General features: G+C 35.3%; 2 protein-coding genes across 3 annotated transcripts in view; both read left to right on the forward strand.

The window, feature by feature from the left end:
- Positions 1 to 6,597, forward strand: part of LAMA2 (laminin subunit alpha 2) — a 405,950-nt gene extending 399,353 nt beyond the window's left edge. Inside the window, exons 62-64 of the mRNA XM_072410219.1 lie at positions 245 to 375; positions 2,590 to 2,812; positions 6,296 to 6,597. Of these exons, the coding sequence (XP_072266320.1) occupies positions 245 to 375; positions 2,590 to 2,812; positions 6,296 to 6,447 (506 nt within the window). The 3' untranslated portion in view covers positions 6,448 to 6,597. The remainder of the gene's footprint in view (positions 1 to 244; positions 376 to 2,589; positions 2,813 to 6,295) is intronic.
- Positions 6,598 to 9,540: 2,943 nt separating this feature from the next.
- The window catches only part of LOC140328939 (enoyl-[acyl-carrier-protein] reductase, mitochondrial-like), a 43,382-nt gene continuing 38,202 nt past the window's right edge, over positions 9,541 to 14,720 (forward strand). Inside the window, exon 1 of one of the 2 annotated variants that reach the window (XM_072408884.1) lies at positions 9,541 to 9,812. In XM_072408884.1, the coding sequence (XP_072264985.1) occupies positions 9,634 to 9,812 (179 nt within the window). In that variant the 5' untranslated portion in view covers positions 9,541 to 9,633. The remainder of the gene's footprint in view (positions 9,813 to 14,720) is intronic. The other variant, XM_072408883.1, reaches the window with a different exon arrangement.

Here is a 14,720-nt window from a genome sequence, read left to right on the forward strand (position 1 = left end):
TATGCCCATCAGTGTATTTTAAGTGACTTTCATTCCACAAATAAAATGTATCAAGGTAAAGATGAACACCTAGATTTGTGTGCAGATTTTAGGTGTTAGGAAATTGTTTTTTGTTTTTTCATATCTGTATAGATTGAGGCTTATATGGTCCCCTTACACCTAGAAAAGTTTGTCCACCTCTGAAAACAGTTAATGTTATTGAGCTAAATTTGTTCCCTTCCTTCTCCACTTTCCTTTTTTTCAGTGGGAGCTTTCAAAGTAGGCACTGATTTAGTAGTAGAATTTGCATTTCGCACAACAAGGACCAATGGTGTTCTGATTGGAATTAGTGGCAAAAAGATGGATGGTTTGGGCATAGAACTGGTGGATGGTAAAGTAAGTGATTCTGTTTTTGGTTGCTTTCTATAAACATTTATAGTGATGTTAAAGCTTTAGCTGTCAGAAAAAGATGTTTTTCAATACAAATTTTACCATATAATGCTTCTTTAGTTTGTCTATTTTTTATATAAAAAGTGTATTTACAATTTTCAGAAATATCTAAATATCTAAATTGTTTCTCAGATTAATGTTTGCAATCTTCCTCAGTAACCCATGAGAATTAGCAACTTTGGTTCTGGATTTCAAATTCGAAATCATAGAATTATATATAGAAAAACTGGAGCAAAAAATGATTGAATATTTGAGCTATCTTTACAACCTAGATAGGTTGTTACTTCCAACAGGTCCTTTTGTTTAATACTGAGCTTGTGATAATGTTAAATACACAGACAAAAATGCTCATAGGGAAGCTATTGTTCCTGCCACAATACAGCCATGGCCAAAAATATTGCCACCCTTGCATTTATTTCACAAAATGCAACACTTTTATCAGAAAATCGTTGCAATTTCAAATGCTTTGATATTGTCATGTTTATTTTTTTTATTGACACTGAATGAACACAAAAAAGCAGAGAGCAAAAATCTGAAAAAAGAGAGAAAAAAATTAGACATTCCACACAAAACATCAAACATGGCCTATACTAAAGTATTGGCGCCCTTAACTTAATGTTTGGTAGCACACACAAAAGTAGGAAAAATTATCTGATGTTAATCACTTTCTGTAAAAATGAGTCTTTTACATCTCTCTACTGGAATTGTGAACCACTCTTCCTTTGTCAGCTGTTTGTGGTCTGTGTGTAACACACTGAGCACAGAGAAAAGAAAGAAGTGCAAAGAATTGTCTTTAAGAAACATGTAAAATAATTGTTTGAATGGTGGATAAAGAACCCCGATCAACTTCAAAACAAATTTAAGCTGACCTGCAAGCACAGGGTACAATAGTGTCTGCTTGCAATATCCATCGCCATCTGAATGAAAAGCTATGGCAGGAGACCCAGTGCTGACACAGAAACAAACACAAGCCAGATTGGAGTTTTCAAGGAAAAGAACATGGTCCCTAGAGTCAAACATGAACGAGGTTCACTAATGTTTTGGGTTTACCCTGCTGCTTCAGACACTGGTAGTCTTGACTGTTTGCATGGTATTATAAAATCCGAATACTACCAAAGAATACTGTGGTGGAATGTAGGGTCCAGTGTCAAAAAGCTGGGTCTTAACTGGAGGTCATGGGTCCCACAGCAGGACAATGAATCAAAGCATACTTTTAAAAAGGTTTAAAGACCAGAAATGTTTTAAAACAATGCGCTGGAGAGTTCTGAAGTGGCCAGCAATGAGTCCAGATCTAAGTCCTATAGAGCACCTGTGGAAAGATCTAAAAACAGCATTTGGAAGAAGGAACCTTTCAAATCTGAAATACCCGGAGCAACTGGCAAAGGAAAAGTGGTCCAAAATTCCAGTAGAGAGATGTAAAAGACTCACTGATTGTTACAGAAAGCGATTAACATCAGTTATGTCCTCCAAAGGGTGTGCTACCAAGTATTGAGGGTGTCAATCATTTTGTTTGCTTTTTTGTGTTCTTCCAGTTCCAACAAAAGAAATAAACATGACAATACCAAAGCATTTGTAATTGCAACAATTTTCGGAGAGAAGTGATGTAATTTCTGACATAAATGCAAGGGTGCCAATATTTTTTTGCCATGACTGTACTTGTTTTTCTGCCATTCCAGATCTTAGATCTACACAGCTCTGCTGCACAGAAAAAATGTCTGGCAGGACGGGAGACCTGATTTTTTGTCTGTTTTAATTTAGGAACTTTTATAGGTCTCCTTTTTACCCCCGCCCCATACATGGATAGTTAAAAGGGGAAAATCACTCTGTCTGAGCCTGGATTTCTGTCCTCCCATTAAAAAGCTACTTATGTGGCTTTCATCTATTGTGTGGCCATTCTAATCAGTGCTTTGCTATAGTGATTACTACAGGCTAATAACAAGTCAGATCTGGATTTTTACACTGCTTGCATTTAACAATGTACTAATGAATAGAGAGCTCCATTATTGTGTGTCTTTTATATCTGCTTTGAGTCCAGCTTTACCTTTCCGTAAATTACTCCCACAACATCACCCATGTGTTGGGTAGGGTTTATATTTAGGAATCATATTTTTGTTATGTGTTTGGAAACTGTCTCCATTTTTATGTGTTGCCTCTCTTTAGCTTCTTTTCCATGCGGATAATGGAGCTGGTCGATTCACAGCAGTTTATGAGCCTAAGCTGCCTTCTAGCTTGTGTGATGGACAGTGGCACAAAGTGGTGGCAAGTAAAATAAAACACCGCTTAGAGATGATCATTGATGACAACAAAGTAGAAGCTGCAAGTCCAAATTCAGCATCCACATCCGCAGACACTAATGATCCAGTCTTTGTAGGGGGATATCCTGGTGAGTACATTTAAGTTATAAGAAAAAAGCTGTCAGTGCATATTTTGACAGATGATACTTGAAATAAAGATGCCCCGAAGGGATAGCTTCTCTGCAATGGCCAAAAAGACAGGTAGTGCTAAATAATAAGCCATTATTGGTTTATTTTTGCACCAACTAAAAAATTATCACAAATAGTTATAAGATACAAATGTAATTCACATCGTTATGCTATGTTTAAAATAATAGAACATGATCTCATATAGTTACATAGAAAGTCAGGTTGAAAAACGACATAAGTCCATTAAGTTCAGCCACTAGGGAAATAAACATATCCCAGATATTAAACCGTATGAACATATAACGCAATTGTACAATTCGCTTCTACAGGGGAAACAATTCCTTCCTAATTCCATGAGGCAATCGGATGTTCCCTGGATCAACAGTCTGTTATCTTTACCTTAAAGCTTCAATACCCAGTTATATTCTGTGCTTCTAAAAAAGCATCCAGTTTCTGAACCTACTTTCTGAAGAAGCCTATTCCACATTTTCACTGACTGACCTTACAGTAAAGAATCCCTTCCTTATCTGGAGCTTAAACTTCTTTTCCACCAGACACAAAGAGCGCCCTCTTGTTCTTTGTAATGATGATGATTATTATTATTATTATAATTATTATTAATAAACAGGATTTATATAGCGCCAACATATTACGCACCGCTGTACATTAAATAGGGGTTGCAAATAACAGACGAATACAGACAGTCACACAGGAGTAGAGGACCCTGCCCCTAAGAGTTTATAATCTAGTATGTGGGGGAATTAGCACACAATAGGAAGGGAGATATGGAGTGATGGGAAGTAATGACGGTTTTAAAAGACAGAAGAAGATGGGTAGGCAAGTTTGAAAAAATTGATCTTAAAGTGAATAGTTGGGAGAAGAGTTCTCTATATGGACCATTTATATCTTTATACAGGGTGATCATATCCCCCCTAAATGTCTCTTCTGAGCTCCTCCAATACTTTTGTTTGCAACTCCCAAGCAAGACCACATTATTATTTTTAACTAGTATTTATATAATGCCAACATATTATGCAGTGGTTTACAAAGTCAATGAAACAATAGTAACTAAGTTACACTACACTTTATGGTTAAAAAATAAACTTGTCAATATATATATAGTGTGAAGCGAGCACACTTTGACTCATCTTCTAAGGAAGTTGAACATGTTTGCTTTGAAAAGTAAATTTTTACTTTGCAGGGGAATTTTCACTTATCTTGACAACTTTACCCAGTCCCATTCAAGGAATGATTTTTTCTTTCTTTTAAAGGCCCCTGAAAACAGAAATATATTAAAGTTCAGCAAGGATTCATTGGTAGGGTTTAAAAAAATTTTCATACATACACAATTAGTAGAGGAAATTCTTTGGAATGTAAGGCTTAGGTACTCTTCTTTCTTTTAGCCTCACTGGAGTTTTTTTTTTGTTGTTTTACACAGTTCTGCACAGTCTTGCCTTTCCTATTGCCATATTATGTGGTGACATTAAAGAGTGGAGTTAGGAACAGTAAATACTGTTGGGGAGAGTTATAGAACCATTACTCCTTTGTGTGCTGCATTACAACTCAGGGTATCAGGAAGCATCTGACTCATTCCCTTAACTTTTATGTGATTGGGCCAGTCATATGGGGTGAACAAAAAAGTGGTAAATCCAGTTGGAGCCTATAATGGGCTGCCTTTCTTTAGTGCCATTTTCTGAACTGCATGGAATTGGTAAGTACCAGTCTGTGTAGTAACCACCTCACCCACTGATACTGTTGTGAACAGCATGCCAGTTAGTGTTCTTTGGAATCTGATCTAACTAAGTAGGCAACATGTGCCTCGTCCACAAATGTAGAACTGCAGGTTTTATAACATACATAATCTAAGGATATAAAAAAGACAACCCGTAAGAAGCCTAGGAAGCTATATCAATATTGTGATATAGTGTATATACCAAATTATATTTGGTAAATCATTTTTTATACCAAATTTTATTTGGTATTTATTAAAAGTAATAATAACCACATAGTTAACTTAGTCACCTAAATACAATCTTCCTTGTGCCAGTAAAATGTGCCAAACTACATGGGTATTCTCCAAAACCATAATGTGAAATGTAAAAGTTTGTAGAACGCTGTGCTCTAATTATCAAAATGTAATCACCCTATGTCATGATAGAGGTGATAGTTCCTGACACCTGTTTAAACTAATGAGTCCACTTGGATGACTGGTAACTTCAACATTACAAGCCAGTTCCTGCTAAAAATCTTTAATCTACTTCTAGCTATAGAAAACCCTGATAAATAATTATTTGCCCAAACCTATTCTCTTTCTTTTAATAAGGCTTTGTTTAAAGATGGATTCAAGCCAGATAGCTAAATATGCATTTGTTTTGTTTGTTAAATGATTTTTATTTTTTTTTCATCCACTTTTGGATTCATTTTCTAGTTAGAACTACACAGGGGAGTACTGCTGACTCCCAGGCACTCAAAATCTCATGAAAATTCTCACAAGATTTCAAATGCTCTGGAAACAATAATGGCATCATCCCATCCACCTAAAATACTGTACACCAATGCACTAAATGCAATGCTTGTGGTGTAACTTTGATTATTAATTACAGTAGTGACATCTCGACACCCAATGCTTGCTTATTGGACAAAGCAGGAGTAGAAACCTGTTAATATGTTAGAACTGCTGACTCTGCTTTGTTCCCTGATCACAAAATTTTCTGTCTAAGCCTGTCCATAAAGCAGATCCTGATTAGATTCAATGTCTGCTAGTCAGTTGCTGTCATTTAGTGAAGAATGCAGATGATATGAAGACTTAAGGTGCGTACACACTTCCAATTTTTATCGTTCCAATCGAACGACGAACGATCGATTGGGCAAAAAATCGTTGGTAAAAAAGTAACCAACGACGCCGACGAACGAGGAAAGTCGCTGGAAACGAACGACCGGACCGACGGATCGGATTGGACGACGATCGTTGAACATCGTTCGTGTGTACGGTCGTTCGTTGATCGTCCATGTTCAGAGCATGCGTGATGAACGAACGTCCGTTCACTTTACTGTCGTGCACATAGTTCCTCTATCGCTCAAACGATCGTATCTATTGTGTGTACAATATCTATGAACGATCGTGTCGTTAACTCTATGTGCAGGATCGGTGCTATACGATCGTTCGTATATATCGTGCATGAACGTTCGTCGTTCGTTTTCCAACGATAATAATTGGAAGTGTGTATGTAGCTTTAGCTGTTGCCAACTACAGTTTAAATATATGCAATTAATTTAAAGAATATACAACTGGTGTTATATACAAAAAGGTGATTTTATGTATGTCCAGATTTTAGCTTTCAATTACAATATATTTTTGAGTTATTCTGATGTTTGTTTAAAGATAGCATTGAGTTAACCTCATGAAACGTTATTAATCAGTTTTTTTTCTTCTCTACCTACAGAAGATGTAAAGCAATTTGGTCTGACCACAAATGTAAGTTTCAAAGGCTGCATCAAAAATCTTAAATTAACCAAAGGCACTGCCAAAGCATTAGAGATCAATTTCAGCAAGTCACTGGAGATAAAAGGAGTACAGCCATTGTCATGTCCGTGATCCATCTTCCACCATTATGACCAATACCAAATCATTTCCATGTTTTGATGTGTGCACGTGCATGGAAACACTGTATCTTGTAGTTTCCATGTAGCTCACAAAACAATTAATGGTTTTCCCTATATGGTAAATAAAAAGAGCATTTCTGTATTTTCTGTATGTGTTTTCATTATTTCAACGACCGTCTGTGGGAGTAACCTCATGAACAGGTACTTTTTTTAGCCTACAATTTTTGAGTTTGTCCTTCAAACAATACATATCTGATTGAAAAAAAAAATTCTGATAACAAAAAAGGGGATACACCCCTAAAGATTTGCATTATTTGAGATATGTTTTCCAAGTGCATAACTGAATCATATGAGAGTTAGATTTGCAAAACTTTCACATTGTAGTAATCAGATATTGAGGGGTCCTCAACTTTTACACCTGGATTAGCGTTTAACAATTTAACACCTATTTACCAACTTTTAACACCTATACTGTCAAAGCCACAGCCTATACCATGTACATGTCCCACAGAACTACCAGTACATCTATCTGTTACATTGACATTACCAGTCATGCAAGAAATGTGCCTAATTTAGTATTCAGGTAAAATCCCAAGAGATTGGCATTATGATGTTCCCTGGTGGATACAGGTCCGTATAGAAATTATCTATACAAAGAGACTATTTCTACAGACCTAAACTTTTACATTTGAGGTTTCTTGGAGAATATGTTAGCAAGAGCCAGAATGCATTTGCCCACCCAATGTAGAATGTGGTGAGCATTTAGTGATGTTGTACTTGTTGTTGTGTGCTTCATAGTGATTTATTAACACTCTCCACAACTGGAGAAGGTAGACTATCATGGTAGAAACTGGGTGATCTGGCAAACCTTGAATGGATCACTACAAAATATTTTTCCATCAGATGTCAAATGTTTTCAGTTCTAGACCAGATCCACTACAGGCCTACCAGATCACCCAGGTTATCCCATGGTTGTCTACTCAGGTCTTTAATAAATTAGGCCATATATTGCTTTTGGCATTGATGATAGCATGCCCGAATCTGGTTCTGACTTAGGACCTAAAACACATCCACCAAGTCAATCAGACCAGAAGTTACTGTTCTTCCTGGTAAGATCTCTTGTGTCAGAACCATTCTAGAATAAAAGTGTCCAAGCATAAAAAATAAAAAAAGGCTAAAGGCCACAGGCTAAATAACCATTGACTATTTGAGCAGTGAAAGCAGAGGAGAGGAAAGGGCTGTCAGGCTGTATACCCCTCTGGATTAAACCTTAGCACCACACACTCCCTCTCTGACATGGCACCTGCACAACAGATAAAATGACTGCCATTTTGTTTAGTTACGGTAAACTGGTATCCTTCTTTTAATTATGTTTAGTTTGTATGTCTTATATTTGTTTTATATGTTTGTATGTTTTAATTAACTATGGCTCCACTGTCAAGATAACCACAGCTCAGCAAGGCACAAAAGCTGGTGCAGTCAAAGATAAATACACCAATAAATAAAAAAGTCAGCACCTCGAACACAAAACTGCTGATCTGTGGAGTTCTTCCTCCCCAATATATAAGAAATGTCTCAATGAATACTGGTCTATAAACAAAGGATACATAGTTGCTCATTGGGTGAGCTAGTGACACTAGAACAATCTATATAATCCGGTCTGTCTACTAGTAAGCTGTTTAACAGAAGAAATTATTTGATCCATTCCAGATCCCAGGGGCTAGGTAACACTGGTCCTTCCATCTACAGTTGGGGGTAATGGGGAAGTCTAGCTGCATTCAAGAGTTGCTTTGGAAACAGAAACATAACCCCATTGTAAGTGGTTGAACCTATTCAAACAGATGAGTCTCTCAATAAATGAAAGATACATAACTGTTACACCATCACATGTTCAAATGCAATAAGTATTGATGGACTGTAAAGAGTAATGTATCATTTACTGGAACATGGTTCTAAACCATCTAAAGTAAAACTCCATTTGAATAGACTATTGTGTCCCACCCATATTAAAATAAATGACAGCTCTGTTCCAACTGCACAAAATGCTACTGCAAATGTTTTGTTCTTAAGGGTAGGTAAAGATGAATTGAATATGGATATATTGGTCCTGAATTAATAAAGTTCTCCAAAACTGGAGAATATAGACTATCATAGAAGAGCCTGGGAGATTCAGCAAATCTGGAATGTATTTCTTAAAAATCATTTGCTATTAATAAATAAATGTTTTCATGTCTTGGCCAGATCTTTTCAGGGGTTGCTGGGTCACCCAGCCCTTTATATCCAGCCTTGGAGAGCTTCAATAAATCAGGCAATTGTCTCTATTGGTTTTAGCATGTGTTTATTACTTAAAGCATACCTAAACTCAAAAATTTCACTTTACATAAAAGGGACGACAACCCTTATATGTAAATTGAAAATTGTATTTATTTTTTCAAGTGCAACACCCTTTTTTTTAAAAACAAATGTGTAGAATTGTGCACATCTTATTTCGCTTGGCAATGTACTGGCCAACACTCTTTATTTGAAATTTCTTCTCCTTGGGAAATGTTTCTCCCCATGTACACTACTTTTATATATTTCCAATTTGAATTTTCCAAACAAAATCTAAAATGCTTCCAGTAAAAGAAAACCAAAAATAAATATTGTAAGATAAACTAACATACTAATGCAAAGAATACAGAATTCCAATAAAGATAAAATAATTAATAAAAAATAAGTAAAAATAATAAAGAGAACTGTTGGCTCCTATTTGACTAACATTCAAGTTACACTGTGTTCTCTGTGTACTTTAATGTATACCTATAGCTACTAATAGTAAAATGTAAACTATAGTAAATCCAAGTCATTCACCTATGTAATTAAACAAACAGCAATATATTATTTATAAAATTTTCATTCACGAGTAATGATTTTGCCTCTGAGATATCAATTTTATAGTCTGTACTTGATTTACAAAATGGAATTATATTCTTGCAAACAGTAAATTTCGAGACTTTTCATTTTCACTTTTCGAGAGGAAACACATTTACATAGTTGTGATTGCAACAGTTTCTAGGAAGCTGCAAACTATTCTTGAGTAATAATGTATTACTAGTGTGCACTCAAAGCTCTGCTTACAAAGTGCTTCTCTGACACTGGTAAAGGCAGATAAATAGGAATTGTCTCTTGCTTTGTAAAAATGGATGTGGCTTTCCTGTACAGAACATTGAAAGGAATGCATGTCCTAAAGCCACTTGTGTTCAGAAGAACCCCTATATGTTATTGCATTGCTTGGAAAACCAAAACACAGCGGACCTACCAGACATTTTGTGACGCTCTTATCTACCGAAAACATGGTCCTTATTCTGAAGTTTTGAAGTAAGTATGTATATGAGACCATTAGTAGTAGTGGAGTAGTTCTTATCATATATTATCATCTGGTAGAAACATTAAAAGTAGGGTATTACGTTTGCCAATGACAGAAGTAGAACGTAATGACAGTAATTGAAACGTAATGACAGTAATTTTACTGCCAGTGAAAACACTGGCAGTAAAATGGCAAACCAAACTGATTGTTGAAATATACTGTACATATAAGGTTATGTAACCTTATATATGCAATTCAAAGAGCAGCAAATGCACATCCAATCTTGGTATACATTACCAAGAAGGTAAAATATCTGATGTCAATGCTAATAAATCACATGTAAGTCACCTCACTTGGTGTATATAACTTTACGGTGCCAGCATAGCAGTGGGTATGCAGAATGTTAATGTAACTGCAATTCTCTTTTGTTGGGGCAAAATTATGTACAAATTCTAGATTTTTATCCCTGGAGATGAATGTGATCTTTCCAGGTTCAAATCTGGCTTAATATGGCTCTCCCCCAATGTGGCTCCATGATCAATGCTTTTTATTACCCCTCAGGTAAGGCTTGTTCAAACACAAGGCCGAAAAAAAAAAACATCTCATGATTAATTGTATTTCTTGGGAACTCTTCTGGTGCATTGGGTTCCTAGGCCTCCTCCCCCTGTTGGATTTTTTATTTATTTGAAGCTGTTTAAAAGGCAACATAATACACAAACAGGACAGGATTACCCAAAACACTGTTAACAGGAACAGAGTCAGAAGGGAGGTCTAGCTGTTGGGATATCAAAAACTGAACAGGGTCACTTTTGGTTGGACAGAAACTGCATATATTGTATTTAAATCAGAATGTTTTAAAAGCTGTATTTATTTAGGAAAATCAAATTGTAAATGGAATTTATGTAATATGGTCACATAATCCGTTAAAAACAAAGTTGTTTTTTTTTTATAAAAAAATGTTTACTTGGAAAGTTTTGCTTAACTTAAGCAAATAAATATTTATTCAATTTTCTCTGTACAGAATTTCTCTTAGTATAATACCAAATAAAGTGCATTGCAGGCTTAGCTTTGGTAAATGACCTCATTTTCAAAACCACAGTGTCTTCATACTGTGAATCTCCACAAGAATAAATGCTATTTAAAAGGACATATGGAGTCATTTTATTTTTAAATCAGGATATGACTGTATTCCTTTTGTTAAATCTAAAAAAATATATGCCTATATTTTAGGGTGTGCTGACTAGTACATAGTTGTGTTACTTTTCTTTATTGAATAGGCTTTTCTTTTCTGGAATGCATTGCCTAATGATGATAAGTTTTGTTGATCCTTACTGGTAATTAGGCGTTTATCCTTCAGAAAAACTGGCGCTTCAAAAATTAGCTGCCCTTTTCCCCATTTCCCAAGTAATTAGAATTTATTTGATTTTGTTGCACTTACACTCGAAAACATATAATTAAAGTGAATGATACTAAGCGCTAGTGCTTAGTAGAAACACAATTATTTTAGTCATTCCCCTGATTACTGATGGTGACATTAATTACCACTGAATACAGGCATCTGATAATTCCTCTTTTATTACAGTGCACCGTATGGTCAAATTAGTGGCAGCAAAGACTCCCTCAATTTCACCCGTGACTTGGCTATATTTCAGACAGATTAGCTAATTGTTATGGCATATTTACTCATGGCAGCAGTGCTCCCAATATTGAGCTGTTTGACAAGCCAATGTAGCAGAACAGTGTTAACTCTGATAGGATGCATAGTGAATTGTTTAATAATCAGATGTAATTAAAATTCACCTCTCTCTTTTTGACATCAGCTTGCATTACATAGCTAAAGCCTGTGTTGGCCAAAAGGCAGCAAGGGATGAGGCTGGTATAAGCCTGTTTTTATGAAGTCTGATGAAACCCCAACTCATTTTTTGGTTTAACTTTATTTTTGGTAATAGAATGCTTCTAATTTCCAAAATGATTTATTTTCATTATTTATTTTAAGATTCTGGTGGTCATTTCTGGCAGAGATCTTTAGTCTATGAGTCCTCTGCCTTGTTAGAAACACATAATCCTATTGGTATTAAAATTCACACATTCCCATAAGGCTTTGAAGCCTATTCCGATGAGGAACAAAAAACGCTAACCTGTAAAAGAAAAGAAAATTAGGAGTGAAAGGCAACAATAGGGAGGTCATCTCCAAAAAGCAGTCAGTAAATCCATACCCCTTCATCATAAATATGTTTGTTTACTACATTTTAATTTTCTTTAACCTTATTTATGTTATAAAACCATTCCAATAGGATGTCACAGGATGAATGCATGTAAATTATCTGTACACCCTTTACTTGTTTCAGCAGTCAAAGCTCCCTTTCCTAAGGTCAGGGAAAGGTTCCATTTTTCTAGTGGAATCAGTTATTTACTTGTGTTATTCCCACTGGCTCCAACACCCTGAATTGATGAACAGGTTTGTGGGAGAAACCACAGTGAGTTTACAATGTACCAGGAATTTAAACATCTGGTGAAGCAGTAGTTTTTTAAGTGCAAAAGAAAGCAAAGTTGTTTGAAAAGTCTGTAAAAGTTCTTATAATATCTCTCATTTTATGTATACTTCAAACTTCTTTATTTTAAGCAAATTTAGCCTAGGTAGACAATCTATGTGTAGGTCTTGTTTCCACTAGAAACATTTATATCAAAAGCAAACTGCATATATATGATATATTTTTTAAGTCCATCCATACCAATACATTGGGCCTAAATTATTAAAGCTCCAAAGTCTAGAGAAGATAAACTATCAGGTCAGTAATAGTCATTCACATTCTTGCGGTTTTCAACCTAATCTGTTCTTGTATGTTGAAGTTATGCCCTAATTTATGTAAGCCATTTCTTTACACAGAACAAAAAAAGTGTTTTGGATAAGCTACAGAATGTCTCCAACATTACAAGAACAGATCCTGTTGAATGTGACTAACTACTATTAGCTATACCATTACCTGGATAAAACAGGCACAATCACAGACACAATGGCAGTTATTTTGGGAAGTACAAAACAAATTATGCAAATTTACAGAAAATTCAGCTCAGGTTGTTTTCTATTTCAGGTTCAGCATTGTTTGTCTCATACAGGATTAATGCACATTTGTGTGTATTCTTATCCTTTTTTTAATGCTATCCCAATGTGCTAATAAATGTAGCTAATTACTGTTCATCTAACATTGCAGTAATGGCAGTTTAGACAGGCTGGCTTGTGATTTTCTTTCTTGAGACCTTGACATGGACCCTGGTGTCATCTGTCATTACTTCTAATTTGCAGTAAAAGTAATGAAATTTTCAGCCAATCTGACTATTCCAGCACTGACTGGCCTGTCAGAGCAGACATTTCTGCAGTTTTAGGTGAGCAGTAATAGACTGGATTTTACAGCACACAGGGTTAAAAAAAAGTGTGTGTAGCCTTAAAATGGTTTTAATATTATTTCAGTCATTGACCCTGAAAAAGATGTAGTCAGTAAAGCCAGATCTTCTGTTAGGGCTCAGAAAATAATGAAGCCAGTGAAGCAGAATGACAGCCAGGTAGTGGCCATCTTTAGAAGCCTCTACATTTCTCGTAATACAGGTTTAGTATGAAACTGAGGTCAGATGAGTGACAATCAGGTCATTATTAACAACTTTTTTTTTCCCCTAAGGATATATGTTTGTTTAAAATCTGAAAGGGACAGAAGCACACCAATAAAATCATCTCTTCTTATTCTCTGGTCTCAGAACATTGAACAAAAATACCCTATCATGGCCATAAATGTGGATTTAGGATATTCTTCATTCCTTTTTGAATTCCTTAAAGAAATAGGAAACTAGCTAGAAAATACTGTTTTCCAACACCCTAAACTAAATAGTGTTTTGGACAACAAAAAAATGATTTATATATTCTTCAATATCCATCAAAGATGTATATAAACTTTGTTGACACTTTTATTATTATTACCCTGGAGAAGTAAAAGTACCATCAACACTGGACCTTACATAGCCTGTGCAGAAAGCGGAGGTGTAAGAGGGAACCCACAGGGTCATTCTGTACAGACTGACAGCTAACAACTATAGGAGGACAGATGCAGTGCACAGCAGTGACTAGTCTTAGTACAGGAGGCTTAGTATTCCTGCATATCTCTGGGAAAAAAACACATAAAGCACACTTAAGGTAAAATTACATTTGACACTTGTATGTAAACGTTTTCTAACTCAGAGCTCCCCTTTAAAAGACACAATAAAATACTTAGGTCAAAATGGTACAAAAACTATGTTGCAATATTTAAAGTACATGTGTATGTACTTTGACTAATGTCGGTCAGCAAAAAAAATTTTACAAAAAACTTTTATATGAATTTATATTTAGTATACGGGTATCTATTATAGTATATATCAAAGAAGACCATTACTGGTAGAAAACCCAAGAAGTATTGCTACACTCATTTGCCTATAATGAAAAGGAAATACATACAAGGTACAAAAAGCCTAAACCAAGTATTTCTTTTTATTTCATGTGTGATTTTGTCTTTGTGACTCCTTGGTATATCATGTCATTAATCTTCTCATTTTCCTAACTAATGACTATTTTTTCTGAGCTTGATAACTGATTGCTCCCTCATTACTTATTTTTCAGCTTGTCAGGCTGTACTGTGTCAGTGATTCTGCTTTTACTTTGTGCAAGAACTGCACTTTCAATACATCCATCCAATTTCTCTGCTAAAATATATTTGCTGTCAGGTATCTCATTCTCTGAATATCGTTCTGCACATGCATTTTTCATCTCTTTTTACCACATTTGCATCTTAGGCTTTAAGTTCTCATGTCCTTCAATATACTATGCAAAATGTAGGTCACTGCAAGAATTTTATTTAATAGTGATATTTTAATATTGTCATAAATATCAGATG

This window comes from Pyxicephalus adspersus, chromosome 4 (assembly GCF_032062135.1).
Source record: "Pyxicephalus adspersus chromosome 4, UCB_Pads_2.0, whole genome shotgun sequence".
Lineage (NCBI taxonomy): Eukaryota > Metazoa > Chordata > Amphibia > Anura > Pyxicephalidae > Pyxicephalus > Pyxicephalus adspersus.